The sequence below is a fragment of the Giraffa tippelskirchi genome, chromosome 3 (genome assembly GCF_054371585.1).
Source record: "Giraffa tippelskirchi isolate mGirTip1 chromosome 3, T2T-mGirTip1v1.2.pri, whole genome shotgun sequence".
NCBI classification, from domain to species: domain Eukaryota; kingdom Metazoa; phylum Chordata; class Mammalia; order Artiodactyla; family Giraffidae; genus Giraffa; species Giraffa tippelskirchi.
This window is the reverse complement of record NC_137277.1, coordinates 78,064,336-78,082,377: the sequence shown is the minus strand read 5'-3', so window position 1 is coordinate 78,082,377 and position 18,042 is coordinate 78,064,336. Positions and strand designations below refer to the sequence as shown.

The 18,042-nt window shown below is 38.8% G+C and overlaps 1 protein-coding gene across 9 annotated transcripts in view; it reads left to right on the top strand.

Annotated features, from left to right (window-relative positions):
- The window catches only part of UBE2E3 (ubiquitin conjugating enzyme E2 E3), a 109,900-nt gene that overhangs the window by 75,850 nt on the left and 16,008 nt on the right, over positions 1-18,042 (top strand). For all 9 annotated transcript variants that reach the window (XR_014079812.1, XR_014079811.1, XR_014079814.1 and 6 more), the window contains exons 4-5: positions 12,810-12,942; positions 16,817-16,964. Coding sequence is in view for 3 of the 9 variants with exons in the window: in XM_081581039.1 (XP_081437165.1) it covers positions 12,810-12,942; positions 16,817-16,964 (281 nt within the window). In the remaining 6 variants the exon portion in view is untranslated. The remainder of the gene's footprint in view (positions 1-12,809; positions 12,943-16,816; positions 16,965-18,042) is intronic.

Here is an 18,042-nt window from a genome sequence, read left to right as displayed (position 1 = left end):
AGTACTCTTGCCTGGAAAATCCCATGGACGGAGGAGCCTGGTAGGCTGCAGTCCATGGAGTCACTAGGATTCAGACACGCCTGAGCGACTTCCCTTTCACTTTTCACTTTCATGCATTGGAGAAGGAAATGGCAACCCACTCCAGTGTTCTTGCCTGGAGAATCCCAGGGATGGGGGAGCCTGGTGGGCTGCCGTCTGTGGGGTCGCACAGAGTCGGACACGACTGAAGCGACTTAGCAGCAGCAACAGTACTTAATGTAATTAAATTTTTCCTACATGCCAGGAATATCCCAAAGCCCTGACCGCCATAGATAACCTTGTTAAAGTGAGTTATTCATTGATCGCTGAGATTACCTTCTCCCCCACACTCCACTAACCAGTGTCCCAAGGAAGGTAGAACTCTATAGTCTTCAGCCAACAGAGTAGAAGGGACTAGGAGGAGAAAGGGTGGTGAGTGTTTGCCTTAACAACTTGGAGGAGATAATAGATATTCTTGATGTCTTCATTAGTAAAAGTCTGGGATCTTCACATATATAGTACTTCATTTAAAGATAGGGGAAATTGTTTAAACTGACTTAATGAGCCAGCATTGAAATTACCAGTTGTATTAATATGGCTAAAATGTGATCCAAGTTCCAAATTAACTGATTTTAAAACAGATTTGGAGGGTTCGCATCCCTTTTTAAGTTTGAAATCTTTCATAAACCAACAGTTAAAGAAATGGTTACTAACTTACTTTAATATGGAAACATTTACTTGTTCTTAACTTTATTTGTATTTTTTTAATCAATAAACTTTATTTTTAGAGCAGTTTTAGGTTCACAGTAAAACTGAGTAGAAAGTACAGAGAGTTCTCATAATACCTGCTGTCCCCACATACACAGCTTCCTCACTGCCATTTCATCACACACTGGTACATTTGTTAATAATGAACCTACATTTGATACCTTGTCATCACTCAGTATCTTTAGTTTACATTAGGGTTCACTCTTGGGTTCACTATGGGTTTGGATGAATGTATAATGACATGTGTTCACCGTGTATTGGAGGCACTAGTGTTACAGAACCCACCTGCCCATGCAGGAAACACAAGAGACTCGGGTTCCATTACTGGGTGGGGAAGATCGCTAGAGAAGGAAATGGCAACCTGCTCCGGTGTTCTTGCCTGGGAAATTCCATGGACAGAGAAGCCCGGCAGGGATCCTTGGGGTCCATGGGGTCACAAAGAGTTGGACATGACTGAGCGCACACCTAGTCAGTACAGAATAGTTACACTGTCCTAAAGGTCCTCTGTGTTCTGCCTGTTCATCCCATCCTTCCCATTAAACCGTATCCACCTAGCCCGGCCGGGGGCCGGGGGCCGGGGGCGGCGGCCGACAGGGGCTAGGCCAGGCCGGGGGCCGGGGGCCAGGGGCGGAGGCCGAGAGGGGCTACGCCGGGCCGGGGCCCAGGGGCCCGGGGGCCCGGGGGTTGGCGGCCGACAGGGAAAACTAGCTAATCTGATCACACGGACCACAGCATTGTCTATCTCAATGAAACTAAGCCATGCCGTGTGGGGCCACCTGAAACGGACGGGTCATGGTGGAGAGGTCTGACAGATTGTGGTCCACTGGAGAAGGGCATGGCAAACCACTTCAGTATTCTTGCCTTGAGAACCCCATGAACAGTATGAAAAGGCAAAAATATAGGACACTGAAAGATGAACTCCCCAGGTCAGTAGGTGCCCAATATACTAATGGAGATCAGTGGAGAAATAACTCCAGAAAGAATGCTGGGATGGAGCCAAAGCAAAAACGATACCCAGCTGTGGATGTGACTGGTGACAGACGCAAAGTCCGATGCTGTAAAGAGCAATATTGCATAGGAACCTGGAATGTTAGGTCCATAAATCAAGGCAAATTGGAAGTGGTCAAACAGGAGATGGCAAGAGTGAACGTCGACATTCTAGGAATCAGCGAACTAAGATGGACTGGAATGGGTGAATTTAACTCAGATGACCATTATATCTACTACTGTGGGCAAGAATCCCTTAGAAGAAATGGAGTAGCCATCATGGTCAACAAAAGAGTCCGAAATGCAGTACTTGGATGCAAACTCAAAAACGATAGAATGATCTCTGTTCGTTTCCAAGGCAAACCATTCAGTATCACAGTAATCCAAGTCTATGCCCCAACCAGTAATGCCGAAGAAGCTGAAGTTGAATGATTCTATGAAGACCTACAAGACCTTTTAGAACTAACACCCAAAAAAGATGTCCTTTTCATTATAGGGGACTGGAATGCAAAAGTAGGAAGTCAAGAAACACCTGGTGTAACAGGCAAGTTTGGCCTTGGAGTACAGAATGAAGCAGGGCAAAGGCTAATAGAGTTTTGCCACGAGAATGCACTGGTAATAGCAAACACCCTATTCCAACAACATAAGAGAAGACTCTACATGTGGACATCACCAGATGGTCAACACCGAAATCAGATTGATTATATTCTTTGCAGCCAAAGATGGAGAAGCTCTATACAGTCAGCAAAAACAAGACCGGGAGCAGACTGTGGCTCGGATCATGAACTGCTTATTGCCAAATTCAGACTTAAATTGAAGAAAGTAGGGAAAACCACTAGACCATTCAGGTATGACCTAGATCAAATCCCTTATGAGTATACCGTGGAAGTGACAAATAGATTTAAGGGTCTAGACCTGATAGACAGAGTGCCTGATGAACTATGGACAGAGGTTCGTGACATTGTACAGGAGACAGGGATCAAGAAAATCCCCATGGAAAAAAAATGCAAAAAAGCAAAATGGCTGTCTGAGGAGGCCTTACAGATAGCTTGGAAGAGAAGCGAAGCGAAAAGCAAAGGAGAAAAGGAAAGATATTCCCATCTGAATGCAGAGTTCCAGAGAACAGCAAGGAGAGATAAGAAAGCCTTCCTCAGCGATCAGTGCAAAGAAATAGAGGAAAACAACAGATTGGGAAAGACTAGAGATCTCTTCAAGAAAATTAGAGATACCAAGGGAACATTTCATGCAAAGATGGGCTCGATAAAGGACAGAAATGGTATGGACCTTACAGAAGCAGAAGATATTAAGAAGAGGTGGCAAGAATACACAGAAGAACTGTACAAAAAAGATCTTCATGACCCAGGTAATCACGATGGTGTGATCACTCACCTAGAGCCAGACATCCTGGAATGTGAAGTCAAGTGGGCCTTAGAAAGCATCACTACGAACAAAGCTAGTGGAGGCGATGGAATTCCAGTTGAGCTATTTCAAATCCTCAAAGGCGATGCTGTGAAAGTGCTGCACTCGATATGCCAGCAAATCTGGAAAACTCAGCAGTGGCCACAGGACTGGAAGAGGTCAGTCTTTGTTCCAATCCCAAAGAAAGGCAATGCCAAAGAATGCTCAAACTACCGCACAATTGCACTCATCTCACATGCTAGTAAAGTAATGCTCAAAATTCTCCAAGCCAGGCTTCAGCAATACGTGAACCGTGAACTTCCAGATGTTCAAGCTGGTTTTAGAAAAGGCAGAGGAACCAGAGATCAAGTTGCCAATATCCGCTGGATCATCAAAAAAGCAAGAGAGTTCCAGAAAAACATCTATTTCTGCTTTATTGACTATGCCAAAGCCTTTGACTGTCTGGATCACAATAAACTGTGGAAAATTCTGAAAGAGATGGGAATACCAGACCATCTGACCTGTCTCTTGAGAAACCTGTATGCAGGTCAGGAAGCAACAGTTAGAACTGGACATGGAACAACAGACTGGTTCCAAATAGGAAAAGGAGTACGTCAAGGCTGTATATTGTCACCCTGCTTATTTAACTTATATGCAGAGTCCATCATGAGAAACGCTGGGCTGGAAGAAACACAAGCTGGAATCAAGATTGCCGGGAGAAATATCAATAACCTCAGATATGCGGATGACACCACCCTTATGGCAGAAAGTGAAGAAGAACTAAAGAGCCTCTTGATGAAGGTGAAAGAGGAGAGTGAAAAAGTTGGCTTAAAGTTCAGCGTTCAGAGAAGTAAGATCATGGCATCTGGTCCCATCACTTCATGGGAAATAGATGGGGAAACAGTGGAAACTGTGTCAGACTTCATTTTTTGGGGCTCCAAAATCACTGCTGATGGTGATTGCAGCCATGAAATTAAAAGACGCTTACTCCTTGGAAGGAAGGTTATGGCCAACCTAGATAGCATATTTAAGAGCAGAGACATTACTTTGCCAACAAAAGTCCGTCTAGTCAAGGCTATGGTTTTTCCAGTGGTCATGTATGGATGTGAGAGTTGGACGGTGAAGAAAGCTGAGCGCCGAAGAATTGATGCTTTTGAACTGTGGTGTTGGAGAAGACTCTTGAGAGTCCCTTGGATTGCAAGGAGATCCAATCAATCCATCCTAAAAGAGATCAATCCTGGGTGTTCATTGGAAGGACTGATGTTGAAGCTGAAACTCCAATACTTTGGGCACCTCATGCCGAGGGTTGACTCATTGGAAAAGACCCTAATGCCGGGTAGGATTGGGGGCGGGAGGAAAAGGGGACGACAGAGGATGAGATGGTTGGATGGCATCACCAGCTCGATGGACATGGGTTTGGGTGGACTCCGGGAGTTGGTGATGGACAGAGAGGCCTGGCGTGCTGTGATTCATGAGGTTGCAGGGAGTCGGACACGACTGAGCCACTGAACTGAACTGACCACTGATATTTTTACAAACTCCATAGTTTTGATTTTTCCAGAGTGTCGTATATTTGGAATGATGACCACAACACGTATGAGTCAGATTGGCTTCTTCCACTGAGAATATGCATTTAAATTTCCTCTATGTCTTTTCATGGCTTGATAGCTTACTTCTTTTGAACACTGAATAATGTTCTACCATCTGAATATATTAATACCAATTTATTTATCCATTCACTGACTAAAGATGATCTTGGTTGCTTCAAAGTTTTGGCCATTATGAATAAAGCTGCTCTAAACATCCGTGTGCAGGTTTTTGTATAGACATAAGTTTTCAGCTCACTAAGTACCAAGGTGCACAGTTGCTGGATTGTCTGCTAAGAGTATATGCTTAGTTGTGTAAGAAATTAGTCAAACTGCCTTCTGAAGAGGCTGTACCATTTTGCATCCCCACCAGCAGTTAATAAGAGTTCCTGTTGCTCCACATCTTTGCCAGTATTTGTTGTTGTCAGTGTTTGGGATTTTGGCCACTCATATAGGTGTGTAGTGGTATCTTGTTTTAATTTAGAATTCCCTAATGATGTCTTTACATTTTATGTTAGATCCTGTGATCCATTTTGAGTTTATGTTTGTGAAGAGTGTAAGGTTTGTGTCCACATTTTATTTGTTTTTAACATACGGATTTCCAGTTGTTGGTAGCACCATTTTTTGAAAAAACTATCTTTGCTGCATTGTATTACCTTCATTCCTTTGTCAGAGGTCACTCGACTTTATGTGGGTGTGTTTCTGGCTTCTGTTTTTGTCCAGTTAATCCATTTGTCTATTCTTTAGCCAGTTCCCCAGTGTCTGGATTACCGTTGCTGTATAGTAAGTCTTGAAGTTGGATAGTGTCAGTTCTCTGACTTCATTCTCCTTTGATACTGTGTTGGCTTTCCTCGGTCTTTGTCTTTCATGTAAACTTTATGATCAGTCTGTTGATATCTACCAAGTAATATGCTGGGATTTTGATGATTTGCATTGAATCTGTAGATGGAAAGAAGTGACATCTTGACAGTATTGAGTTTTCTTACCCATGAACATAGAGTATTCTCCATTTATTTAGTTCTTTGATTTTATTTGTATTTGTGATAGATTTTGTATTAATGTGTTTTAAAATTTAGTCATGGTGGATAAGGTCTATTCAAATAGGTCTATTCAGGTTATATGAACATGTTATCTTAGTTCAAGCTCTTTCATTCTTGTAGACATAAAATTAAACCCATGCTTAAGTGAGAACTTTGTATTTGTAATTTTTAAATTTTAAACGTGTACTACATGCAGGTATATTTATTTTACCAGTTTAATGGTTTAGAATAGGACGCTCACCATTATACTAGTTTTCATAGTTATGTCCCTCTTGTCATTGTTGATATTATCTCCTTGAATTTAATTCAGCTTATTTTAAGATTACCATAGGGATAGAAACCATATAGCTTTTAGTGCAGATCTTTGCATTTGGCTTAGTGTGGAATTAAAAAGCTGTGTGGATAAAAGAATTGTGTTTTTTAAAAAAGAGTATGTATAAAATTGAATCTATTATTAAGCATTTGAAATTTCTTATAGGGCACTCCAGTTCTGTGAAAGGCTAGTGTTTATGACCCTTGTAGAAACAGTAATTGCTGAATTAATACTCAAGCAATGAGAAAATGGATTTTGCTAAGATCAGTCTTCCTGTTGCTAATGTTTAAAATAATGTCAATCGTTAACAATAAGAACAGCTGGAAACAGAAAATTCCCAGGTGCAACTTTGTCACTCTGTCTTAACTTTCTACCTGCTTTTTACTTTTGTTTATTTTGTGTAGAAGATGTAATAACTTATGAGAAACATGATATTCAAAGGGAGGAAAGGAGAAAAACAGTATAATGAAAGTACTTCTCATTTTCTTAATAGTATTTAAACAAATTTAAGTCCTTAATTATGGAATTTAACAATTCATCTTTCTTTTTGGTGTTAGCAAATAGTGAGATTTCAGTAAACAAAGTTCCTGTTAATTTTGTCTCTGCTTTTGCATAATTCGACTCAGAACTGAAATGGATTTTACTTTTGCTGTATCAGTAAATTACTAAGTAAATGAACCTTTTCTTCAGAAGTTAATTCAGGTTTACCCCACTATCTGAAAGTAGAGTGCTCCTAGGAGCCCTTTGGTAAGCCTAAATGACGTCAAGTGGAGAAGCAGCTACCATAGGACATGTCTTGCTCACAAGGCACAAAACAAATCAAAATAAAGCACAGACGCCCACAGACACACAGATCAGAGCTACGGAGGCTTGACGCTGAGATGCAGAGGGTAGTTCCCCGGGGAAGGAGGCTGTTGGTGCTGCCCTCACTGCGCAGGACGCGCCGCCTCCATGTTAGATGCAAGTGAAGACTGGTCGCTATTTTCACCTCTCGCCTTTTTTTGTAAAAGCAAAGATCCTCTTCAGGTCTCTTTTGGTTGATGAAAACACTCAGGTCTTTCGTAAGAGCAGGCATAAAGTGGCATAAGAATGGCATAAAGTGAATTTTTAAAAAGTAGGGGATACCTGTATAAAGAAAAAGTTGCTTTTTCACTTTCTCCTTTCCTTTTTTCTTTCCCTTTCCCCTGCCATTAAACATGCTCTAAGATCTGCCTTTCATCTCCCCTTGGGCAGATCGCATAACACTCTAGTCACTTTGAATGATTAAAGTACATCTGCTTTTCAGGGCATAAAAAACCCAGTCCACTGTAAATTAAAGAGCCTCGTTCACATCTTGCAGCTTCAGGGAGCTTATATTCTAGTGGGAGACAGACCAATAAATAGTAAGTGAGAGGAATAGATAAAATACACGTTAGAGACTGATTGATGCTATGGAAAAAAATATAAAGAATGATGAAATGTGTGGAGGTTGTGTGTGACATTTTAGATGAGAGTGGCCAAGAAAAGCCTCACTGAGAAGGTGGTTTTTGAGTCAACAAAGACCTTAAGAAGGTGGTGGAGCAAACCATGTGCATATTTGAGGAAGAGCGTTCCAGGCAGAGAGACACTGGTGCAGAAGCCCCAAGGTGGATATGTACATTATATGTTGAAGAAACAGTTATATAGCCAGCTGAACAAAGAAAAGAGGAGCAGATAAAAAGGATAGCAGCAAATGATACAGTGCCTTTAGGTCATAGAACTTTAACACAGAATAAGAAGGTAAGCCTTATTATCATGGAGGGTTTTGACCACAGTTATGTGATCTGATTTACTATCACTCTGTCTGGTTGTCTTTGAGAATAGACTACCGTGGTGGGGCTTAGGGTCTCAGAGGGAAACAAGGAGGCTACTGTAGTTAACCTGCGGAAAGGATGCTGGTGTTTTCAGTCAAGGTTGAGGTGATAGGGAGAAGTAGTAGAATTTGAGGTGTGTTTTGAAGATAAAACCAATGGAATTTACAGATGTGGGGTAGAGATGAGTGCTGTCAAGGGTGGGGTCTAGGCGTTTGCCCTGAGCATCGGCCAAAGTAGGGAAACTTGTAAGAGGAATCAGGATCAGGGATTCAATTTGGGGCATGTTAAACTTTTCAAAATATTAGATTTCAAAATAAAGACTGGTTAGTAGGCATTTAGATTTATAGCTCTGAAAATCAGTATAGAAATATAGGCTGGGGATACAAATTGGTGGGTTCAGAGCTTACTGTTGCTGTTGGAAGCCATAAAATAGCAGGAGATCAACAAAAGAGTATATGTAGGTAGAAAGGAGAAGAAGTTTAAGGACTGTGCTCTGAAGGACTGGCAATATTTAGAAGTTAGGGAGGTAAGGAATGGCAATGGTGATTGCCATAGTGATAATGGCATTTAGTGATTGAGAAGGAGGGGCCAAGAAAGTTAGAAGGAAAACCAGTAAGTACAATGAAGCAGAGAAAGTATATCAAGGAGGAAGAAGTGACTAACTGTGTCAAATAAGATGAAGATTGAGAAATGAGCATTAGATCTAGTGATGAGGTCATTGGTGACCTTGGATGAGAGCTGTTTCGGTGGTGGGATAAGAGCCACTCAGAGGTCATTGAAATGAGAGCTGGAAGCGGTAGAGGAATCAAGGTTGGCTTTTAAGGATTGAGGAAATGGCATCTTAGTATTCTTGTAGGCACGATTCAACAGAGAGGGAAAACCTGATGATCCAGGATGGAGTATAGAATTGTTGGAGTGTTGTTCTTTTGGAAAAGAGAGACTAAGAACTAGTAGAAAGGTGTCGTTAGGACCTGTCTTGAGATTGCCAGCATTTAGCACCCCTTTTCTACTCAGTTATGATGCCTCGGTGGCAGGTCAACCACTAGCCTGTAAAATGTTGTGGTTGAATTAGACTGAAGTCAGTCATATATCCAGCACGCCCCCACCACCTTCCCCCCTCCCCCCCAGCCCCATCTACCTCCCCACTAACCCACATCTTGGTTAGCAGGTGACACCTTTGTGAGAAAGGAAAAGGGAAAGGAGGCCCTTAATCCAGATAGGGCAGCCAACAAGGGCTGAATTTTAGCCCTAACTTAACCTTGTGCTTTGCCAAGTCGCTTCAGTCGTATCCGACTCTTTGTGACCTCATGGACCATAGCCCACCAGGCTCCTTTGTCCATGGGGTTCTCAGGACAAGAATACTGGAGTAGGTGGCCGTTTCCTTCTCCAGGGGATCTTCCCAACCCAGGGATGGAACCCACATCTCTTTTAAGTCCTGCACCTTAGGCTAGGTGTTCCTAGAACACAACCATGAGCTACAGCCGTACTAGATCTACTCCAAGACAGTGGTGGCGGCTGCTGCTGCTATGTCGCTTCAGTCGTGTCCTACTCTGTGCGACCCCATAGATGGCAGCCAACCAGGCTCATCCGTCCCTGGGATTTTCCAGGCAAGAATTATGGAGTAGGTTGCCATTCCCTTTTGCAATGCATGCATGAATGCTAAGTCACTTCAGTAGTGTCTCACTCTGTGCGACCCTGTAGACAGCAGCCCACCAGGCTCCTCTGTCCATGTGATCCTCTAGGCAAGAATACTGGAGTGGGTTGCCATTTCCTTCTCCACCAAGACAGTGGGGAAAACCACATTTCATATCCTGCTGTCATAACCAGGTCCTTAGTGTCTTGTAGCAGAAATAGCATAACTGAGAAGAAAGCAAACTTAAGAACCAAGAATTTGCTGTGGGAGTCCCAGCTCTTCTACCACCTGGAAGAGAGGATTTGAGATGGATGACTTACTTTCTGTGAATTGGTTTCTTCAAGTGTAAAAGGAGGGGTTGAACTTCAACCAGATCCTTTTCATGCTGAAATTCTATGAATCACCAAAATATAGTAATCCCCAGCCATCTCAAGCATAATATGATTCTGCCAAAAACCAAAGAGTACCGCTGAGGATATTGAGTTTCTTTGGAGATTGCTCCCCAAATATTTGTGAAATTTGACTGAAGATTAAATTACACATAGTAGCACAGAAATTATAAGAAGAAATATACATATAGCAAAACCATTGAAGTCAATATTTATTCAGATTTCGTCCAGATTCTATCAGAATATTTTGTAGCTGTGGGATATATGGAAAGTTATTTAACTCTCTGAACTTTAGTTTCCTCATCTAAAAAATAGTGATATAATAATAGTATGTTTTATCGATTCGTAAGGAGAATTCAGTGAGATGTGTACTATGGTGCTTTGAAAAATGCTTGGCTTCTTATGAAGTAAACCTTAGCTGCTGCATCGTCATTATTGTCAGTGTGTGGAGAACTTGTATGGTTTAGAAGCAGCTTAGTAAAGCAGCTATACTGTAAAAGTCCCACACTATAGTTTTATAATGATTACTTTGAGTCATCAAGGGAAAAATTAACTTAGAAAAGGAAATGTCATTGAATCAGGTTAAACTGTCTTCTTTTTATAAACAAAACTGGTACTTCATTATGTATCTTCTTAGTTAGAGCGAAAATTCCCTTGGGGAGTATACCTGATTCTCAAATGATTACCAAACAGTGAGCCATTACTGTGATTAGCTTCAGTTGTTGTGTATACTTCAAACTTAGAAAATAATATTTTTCAAAAATATATTTTTTGTAAATAGGCCATAATAGTAAGATTTTATAGTCCATGTATATCTACCTTTAAAATAGGTTTTTGAAACATACTATAAACATTTTGATTGTACCATCAAGTTTTCTACACCCTTTCTGTATGAACTGTTTTCAGAGTGATTATTGATAGCATTGCTTACTTAATGTTTACAGTCTACAGTGTATGTTTTACAGAATTAAGATATGGTCACATCTTTTAATGTGTGTTTGAATGTCCTTAATGTCATTGCTTTATCAATGCTGGTTTGCACTTATTTTAAATCAAAGATGCAGATTATTTCTAAGCTGATGGTCGCTGAAAGAAGAAAAGCATTATATATACTTTAGTGCAGAAAGTTAAGTTAGTCTATAAGGTAAGAGAAAAATAGAAGTCTGTAAGGTAAATTTGAAAAGTACTGTGAGTTTAGATTTTATTTGCATTATCTGTCATTGTAGTTTATAAGTGAAATGATGGTGTTGAACACAACGTAATGTACTTGGGATTTAGCACCACCTAGCACTCAGACCTTGAGATACATTTGCACTAAAGGGAACCAGGGCTCCTTGAAGAAGTAGCAGATTCCAAGGATGGGAGCCTGGAACATACTGTAATGCTAAAAAGTGAGAAAATGCCTCCCCCAAAATGATGGTGGCCTATGATAAGGATACAGGGGTCATTTTGAAGATGTTCCCATTGGCCAAATCTGGGGTAATTTGAGCATCAAAATAATTAAATGCAGTAAGAATTCTAAATCATGTAGGAAAAAAGATAGGAATCCATGAGACTTCACCAATAATACACATGTTCATACAGATAGGGGAGGAGAGGGTTCAAGCACCAACTGGTAAATGTGAAGGAAATGCTGACATTGGAAAATTATGATTTTATCACTGTCATAGTAAAGTTCACTTTAGCCAGGAATTACAAGTCGATGTTAAATCTAGGGTAGAAGTGCTGATGAAGAGTGGGGTGTTTGCACAGTCTTAGGCTTCCGTCCTGTTGGTTCAAGCAGTAAAGAAATCCACTTGCAATGCAGGAGACACAGGAGACACAAGTTCAATCCCTGGGTCAGAAAGATTGCCTAGAGGAGAGCATGGCAATCCACTCCAGTATTCTTGCTGGGAAAAATCCCATGAACAGAGGATCCTTGCAGGCTATGGTCTGTGGGGTCACAAAGAGTCGGACATGCGTGAAGCAACTGAGCACACACACTGAGTTTCCAAAGACTGCTTATTGGTTGCAATCGCATAGTACTTGATCTGGATAATGAAAATTAACATCACCAGTGTGCCTTTGGATATGACACCCTGAGAGAAGAACACAGCATCACTTATGTTCTCTTCTATCCAGGAATGTACTACCTGCATATAATCGTAAGAAAACACCAGACAAGTTCAAAGTGATGAGCATTCTATTAAAATAAGAACTGTATTCTTCAAAAATGCTAAATATTGTAATAGGCAAAGGAAGGCTGAAAGGCTCTATGTTAAAGGAGACTAGAGACACTGGACATAGATGGTCGATCTCAAGACTGGGATCCTGTATCTGGAGGAAAATTGAGGTTTTTTTAAAGGCATAATTGGGTCAGTTGACATTATTTTGCAGATTGTAGGTATTGTGCAGATTTTACTTTTATTGAAGTTGTAGCTATATTGCAGTTGTATTAGGTGTTTTAGGAAATGATACTGAAATATTTATGAGGAAAGGACTGTGATACATTCAACTTCTCTCAAATGGCTTAGAAAAAAAGCACTTTGTGTGTGTGTGTGTATGTGTGTGTGTGTATTTTAGAAGGGGGAGATGGAGAAAGAGAAAAGGAGTTGACTAAAGCAAATGAGCAAAATGGGATTCTGGATAAAGTTTCTTCATTCTTGTGATTTTTCTATATAAGTTAGAACTATTTCCAAGTATGTTTATTCACACATCCCTGCACAAGTTGATTGAGGCTTATTTCTTTTATGTTTATCTCGTACTGTTCTAGGTTTCTAATTTACCTTTGATACTTAATTGGTTTAAGATGCTAACATTCATAGATCACAGGTACACACATTGATTTTTAATTTCTTTTAAATAGTGCTGGGCCTAAAGGAGATAACATTTATGAATGGAGATCGACTATACTTGGTCCACCAGGTTCTGTATATGAAGGTGGTGTGTTTTTTCTGGATATCACATTTTCATCCGATTATCCATTTAAGCCACCAAAGGTAAGAACCTAGAATTGCGTTCTTTAATACTTATTCTTTTCCAGAATCAGTTATCATAAGAGTTAATGTGTGGATGAAACTGTTTTTCATGGATTATGTGGAACTCTTGATTTTTAAAATGTAGTAATTGAGTTCTGTGTTTTACAAATAACTTTGCATACAATCAGTGGAGAGTGTGTTAAATGTAAATAAAGGTATGCCACTTTGCATATCAATAAGCAAATAAATTATGGTATGAGAGAAAATATCATAAGCACCTTACTTAAGAAACATATTGGGATAAAAGTTAAGTTTGACAGCTTCTGGAAATAAGAGTTAGGTATCTTAAATTTTTTGCTGAATACCCTATCTTTATAGATGAGCAAAAACTGGAAACCTATAGCAAAGAAGAGGGAACTAATACTATTTAATATATTTATTTTGTGCCCACTGTAAGTATGATGCATTAATGAGAAAGCGAGAGGCTGAGTGAGAATTATGAGAGAATGAGATAGGCTAAATATGAATTATGTGGATACCAGCGAAAAGGGTTGACTTGTGTCTTCTAATGACTGACAGTTATTTTTACAGTCTTAAACTTGACTAGCTTCTTCCTCTAACTTCTCCCTATAAAATGGTCAAGCTAGCAGTTTTTACCATCAGTATTAAGTGTGAGTCTAATTATGCTCTAGTTAGACTTACAAGATGTTATAGAGAAATGTTAAGCCAGCTTTCATGAAATGTTTTTCCTTTCAATGTAGCTCCTTACATTCCCTCCATTATTTAAAATATGTATAGCGATTTAGAGCCTATGCTCACATGCCTGCGTGTTATGTGTGTGTGTGTAAAAATAATTTTTTTGTATTCCCTCATTGAACAAGGTAACAACAGTTCCACCTAGTGGTATTTACCTCAAATTGCAGATACCAGGGTTCCTTACCACCTACAGACATTTGCTCACAGCTATAGCTGTCAGTTTTTGAGTGCTTTACTAAGTGGTCCCATCAACATCTAAGATTTTTAACTGATTGTTTTATTTAATGTTCTCCAGTATGTCGAGTATTTCTTGATAGATCAGCCAAAGAAAAGGACAAAACCCTCATGTTAATAAAACTGAAGATTGTATTCATACTCAGAATGACACATGTTAAATTCCAGCATATCATTAACTATTTAGTTTGCCTTAAGTCCTTAAGTTTCCTGTATGATACAGAAAAGCAAAACCTTAGTAAAATAGCTCATGACTGTATCTATAGTAATGCTTATTTCTACTTGCCTCATTTTTCATATTGGAAATTGGTTTTAACATGGTAGAAAAATTAGCGGAAAAAATTTACAAGATTTAGTTTTTATGAAATTGTTTTTATACATGAGGGAAAATTTGTTAAAGGAAAACACATTTTTCTTAGCATCTTTTAATGAAAATAGAAATTGACTATCATAGTTACATATATATGATTTGTCGTCATGGTTTTGGTTAATACAGTGTTTATTAACTTAGCATGTTAATTTTTTTGCTAAAGTCTCAATATTTTTATTTTCTACCCTTTAATGTTGATTCCTTCCTCTTCCCTAAGATGTCTTATATAGTATTTTGAAGCATTCTTCAGATCTATAGCTGGACAAGTGAAAAAGAATAAAACTTCTGCTGTTATCTTGGTTTAGGTATAATTGCTTCTCTACAGTTCTGCTTATTTTTGAAGTTCAGATAAGGTGTTGAACTTCTTGAAGAATAATAGAAATTTAATTCTTTTCTGTTCATTGGTTTAAAAGCTGAAAGTATTCAAAATATTAATCATGTTTTTTTGTAAGCTCTCTGTTGAGTAGTCAGCTGTCAATGATACGAACATATGTTATTCCCATATTCTAGAGCAGAGCCAATAGAAATATAATGCAAGCTACATATGTAATTTTTGATAGAAACAGTGAAATTAATTTTAATAACATTTTACTTAATCCAGCATGTCCAAAAATACTGTCATTTCAATATGTAATCAGAATTATCATGAATGCCCTATTTTACATTCTCTGTTTGGTATTGAGTCTTTGAAATCTAGTGTGTATTTTATACTTTTAGCCCAGCTTATTTCTTATCAGCCACATTTTAGGAGTTCTGTGTAACTAGCATGTACTGTGTTAGAACAGTTCTAGAATTATATACAGTAGTTTCTTCTTATCCTCAGAAGCAGAATCCCAAGACCCTCAGTGGATGCCTGAAATCACAGATAATACCAGACTCTATATAATGCTGTTTTTTCCTATGCATAAATACCCATGATAAAGTTTAATTTATAAATTAGGCACAGTAAGAAATTAACAATAACTAATAATAAAATTAGAGCAATTATAGCAGTATACTATAATAAATGTTACGAGATTGTGGTCCCTCTCAAAATCTCGTGTACAAATTTTCCACTGCCTTTTCCACTGTAACTTAAACACTTGTGGCTGTAGCTTTTGCAGCTCGAGGTACAACAGCAAAACTAGCACAAGTTCCCGCCCCCCCCCCCCCCCCGCTCCTCCTCCATTTTTTTTCTTTCTTTTTTTTTTGCAGTTTCATGGATAGAAGTCTCATTCTTACATAGATCTTAGCAACCTCAGAGTAGAATTTGTTTTCCTGTCCTTATTACATTGAAAACTTTCATCTTTTCACTCAACACAAGAACTTCATGGCTTCTCTTTCTAGATCTGAATTGCCAGCATCACTGCTCTTGAGCTTTGGGGCAGTTATGAAATAAAGTAAGGGTGACTTGAACGCAAGCACTGCAGTACTGCAGCAGTTGAGCTAATAACCAAGATGCTACTTAGTAGCCTGTGACTGGGCAGGATTATGCTGGACACCCAGGCAGGGCGGGACGGTACAAGAGTTCATCAAGCTACTCAAAACAGCGCAGTTTAAAACTTACAAATGGTTTACTTCTGAACTTTTGCGTATAATATCTTTGGATCCCAGTTGACCTGAGGGGTCTAAAACTGGAACCGTGGAAGGTAAAAATGTAGATAAAATGGGTACTACTGTAGTCTCTTCCTCCTCCTTCCCCACTACACCAATGGTTGCTTTCTTGTTTTTAATCATGCATCCTTATCAGAAATACACATTTGAGGGCTTTAACCATTTTCTTCCCAGACTCTGCTTGGGAGATCACAGTACATTGCTAGTTCCAAGGGTTTGGGAACTATCTTCTATTTTGCAGTTCCAAATTAAAAATTAACCACTGAACTTGTGTTTGTGATTGTTTTGAAATTTGCCAGTATTTGTTTCTATGATTTATTCTCTTTTTTTCCACATATTTCGAGGATATAATGGTTGAATTTATTCAGTAGTTGAAGACCTTACTTGTTTTGTATGACTGTCTTATTCTAACAAGACAGTGAGCCATTTGGGGAAATTAAAGTCTGAGAAATAGAAACACTGGTGATTTCACCAACCTTGTGCAGTATTTTTTGACATATTGCGAGAGATTAGTTGAGTTGATGGCCTTTTTTTACTAACTAGTGTAACTTTAGTTTTATGTTTAAAAAATTCTTCACTACTTTCTCTCACCTTTAGCACCAAAGCGTTTCTATTCTCCCTCATTTCTTATTTTTAAACAGGGGTGTATGTATACATGCCCACACATACACATATTGAATTACTGTATCATTTATTTAAACAATTCTGCACCTCATTTTGTTTTAAAAGCAATGTAGTTCCTGCTATACTGGATAAGAACAAAATTTCCTGCAACTGAATTAAATAAAATCATTTAATTTTGCTATTACTAAAACTAATGTTTGATTAGCTCTTCAATTATATGCTATTTGCTATGATCTGTAATATGTTCCATTTCACTTTTGCTAGTGAGAGTTTTGGTTGGCAATAAAGCTTATCTGTTTTTAATGTTGCTGCCCTTAGGTTACTTTCCGCACCAGAATCTATCACTGCAACATCAATAGTCAGGGAGTCATCTGCCTGGACATCCTTAAAGACAACTGGAGTCCTGCTTTGACTATTTCAAAGGTTTTGCTGTCAATTTGTTCTCTTTTGACAGACTGCAACCCTGGTAAGTAGATTTTTATTAACACATTCAGTGAGGCTCCAAAAATCGGTGCATTTTTCTCAGTTAGCTTAAGGCTTAAGGTGAATTTGAGAAGTAAATGCTGTTGGTAGAAGGATCAGCAAAAAACACTGTGAGAAGCTTATCAATGCCATTCCAATTAGAATAGACCAAAAGTTTCACAATAACTTCCTTTAGTTTGTTAATGGCATACTACCCTGTAATTATTTCTCGCTGTCATTGATGAACTCCCTATTTTCTGAATTACGGAGTTGTACAAACCACTTCTGATGAGAGTGATGTTGCTGACACCATGGCCTCCTTCTCTTGCTCCTTTCATTCTGTCATGTGCTTGAATGCAGTCAGCTGCTCAGCAGTGAAAGGGTTCTTGTTCTCCCTTTTTGGATTATGGTTAGTTTTATTAGATGTGGTAATAGTGGATATTAAAATGATAACTGATGAGAGAGTTAGACTAGATTATGACTATTAAAATTCAGGGATAAAGTCATTAGTGTGTAATTTTTAAGAAATGCTTAACTGCCACACACGATCTTTCAAGTAGGTAGCTGACTTGAAAAAGTAATGTTTAGGCGTGGGATTTCACATGTGATATATTACTAAGTGGTCATTTTGTAAAGAAATTGACTTATTTTTTCTAAATATTTAATCAACCACCAAAGGCTATTACTGTTATCTTAGACCTAGCAGTTGTACATGTACCATAGATAGAGTGATAGATAGTATAGGGATGTGTAGAAGGATTTTCATTGTGGCATCACTTATTAAAGCAAAAGATTGTAAACAACCTACATGTCCATTAATAGAGGATATAACTTAAAGAGGTAGCTCTGCGTGAATTAATGGAGAAAACTCTCGAAGATACATTAGGCTAAAAAAGCACAGCACTGAAAAATAGGCAAAACAACAATATTCTAAATGCTTATAAATATATATAATGTCTCTGGGTAGAGATGCTATAAACGGTATAAATCGTTTGCCAGGAAGAGAAACTTCTGAATAGTTGGAGGCAGGAAGGAAGAGAGGTTTTTTGCATTTTACTGACTGTTGTTTGATGTGCTTCAAA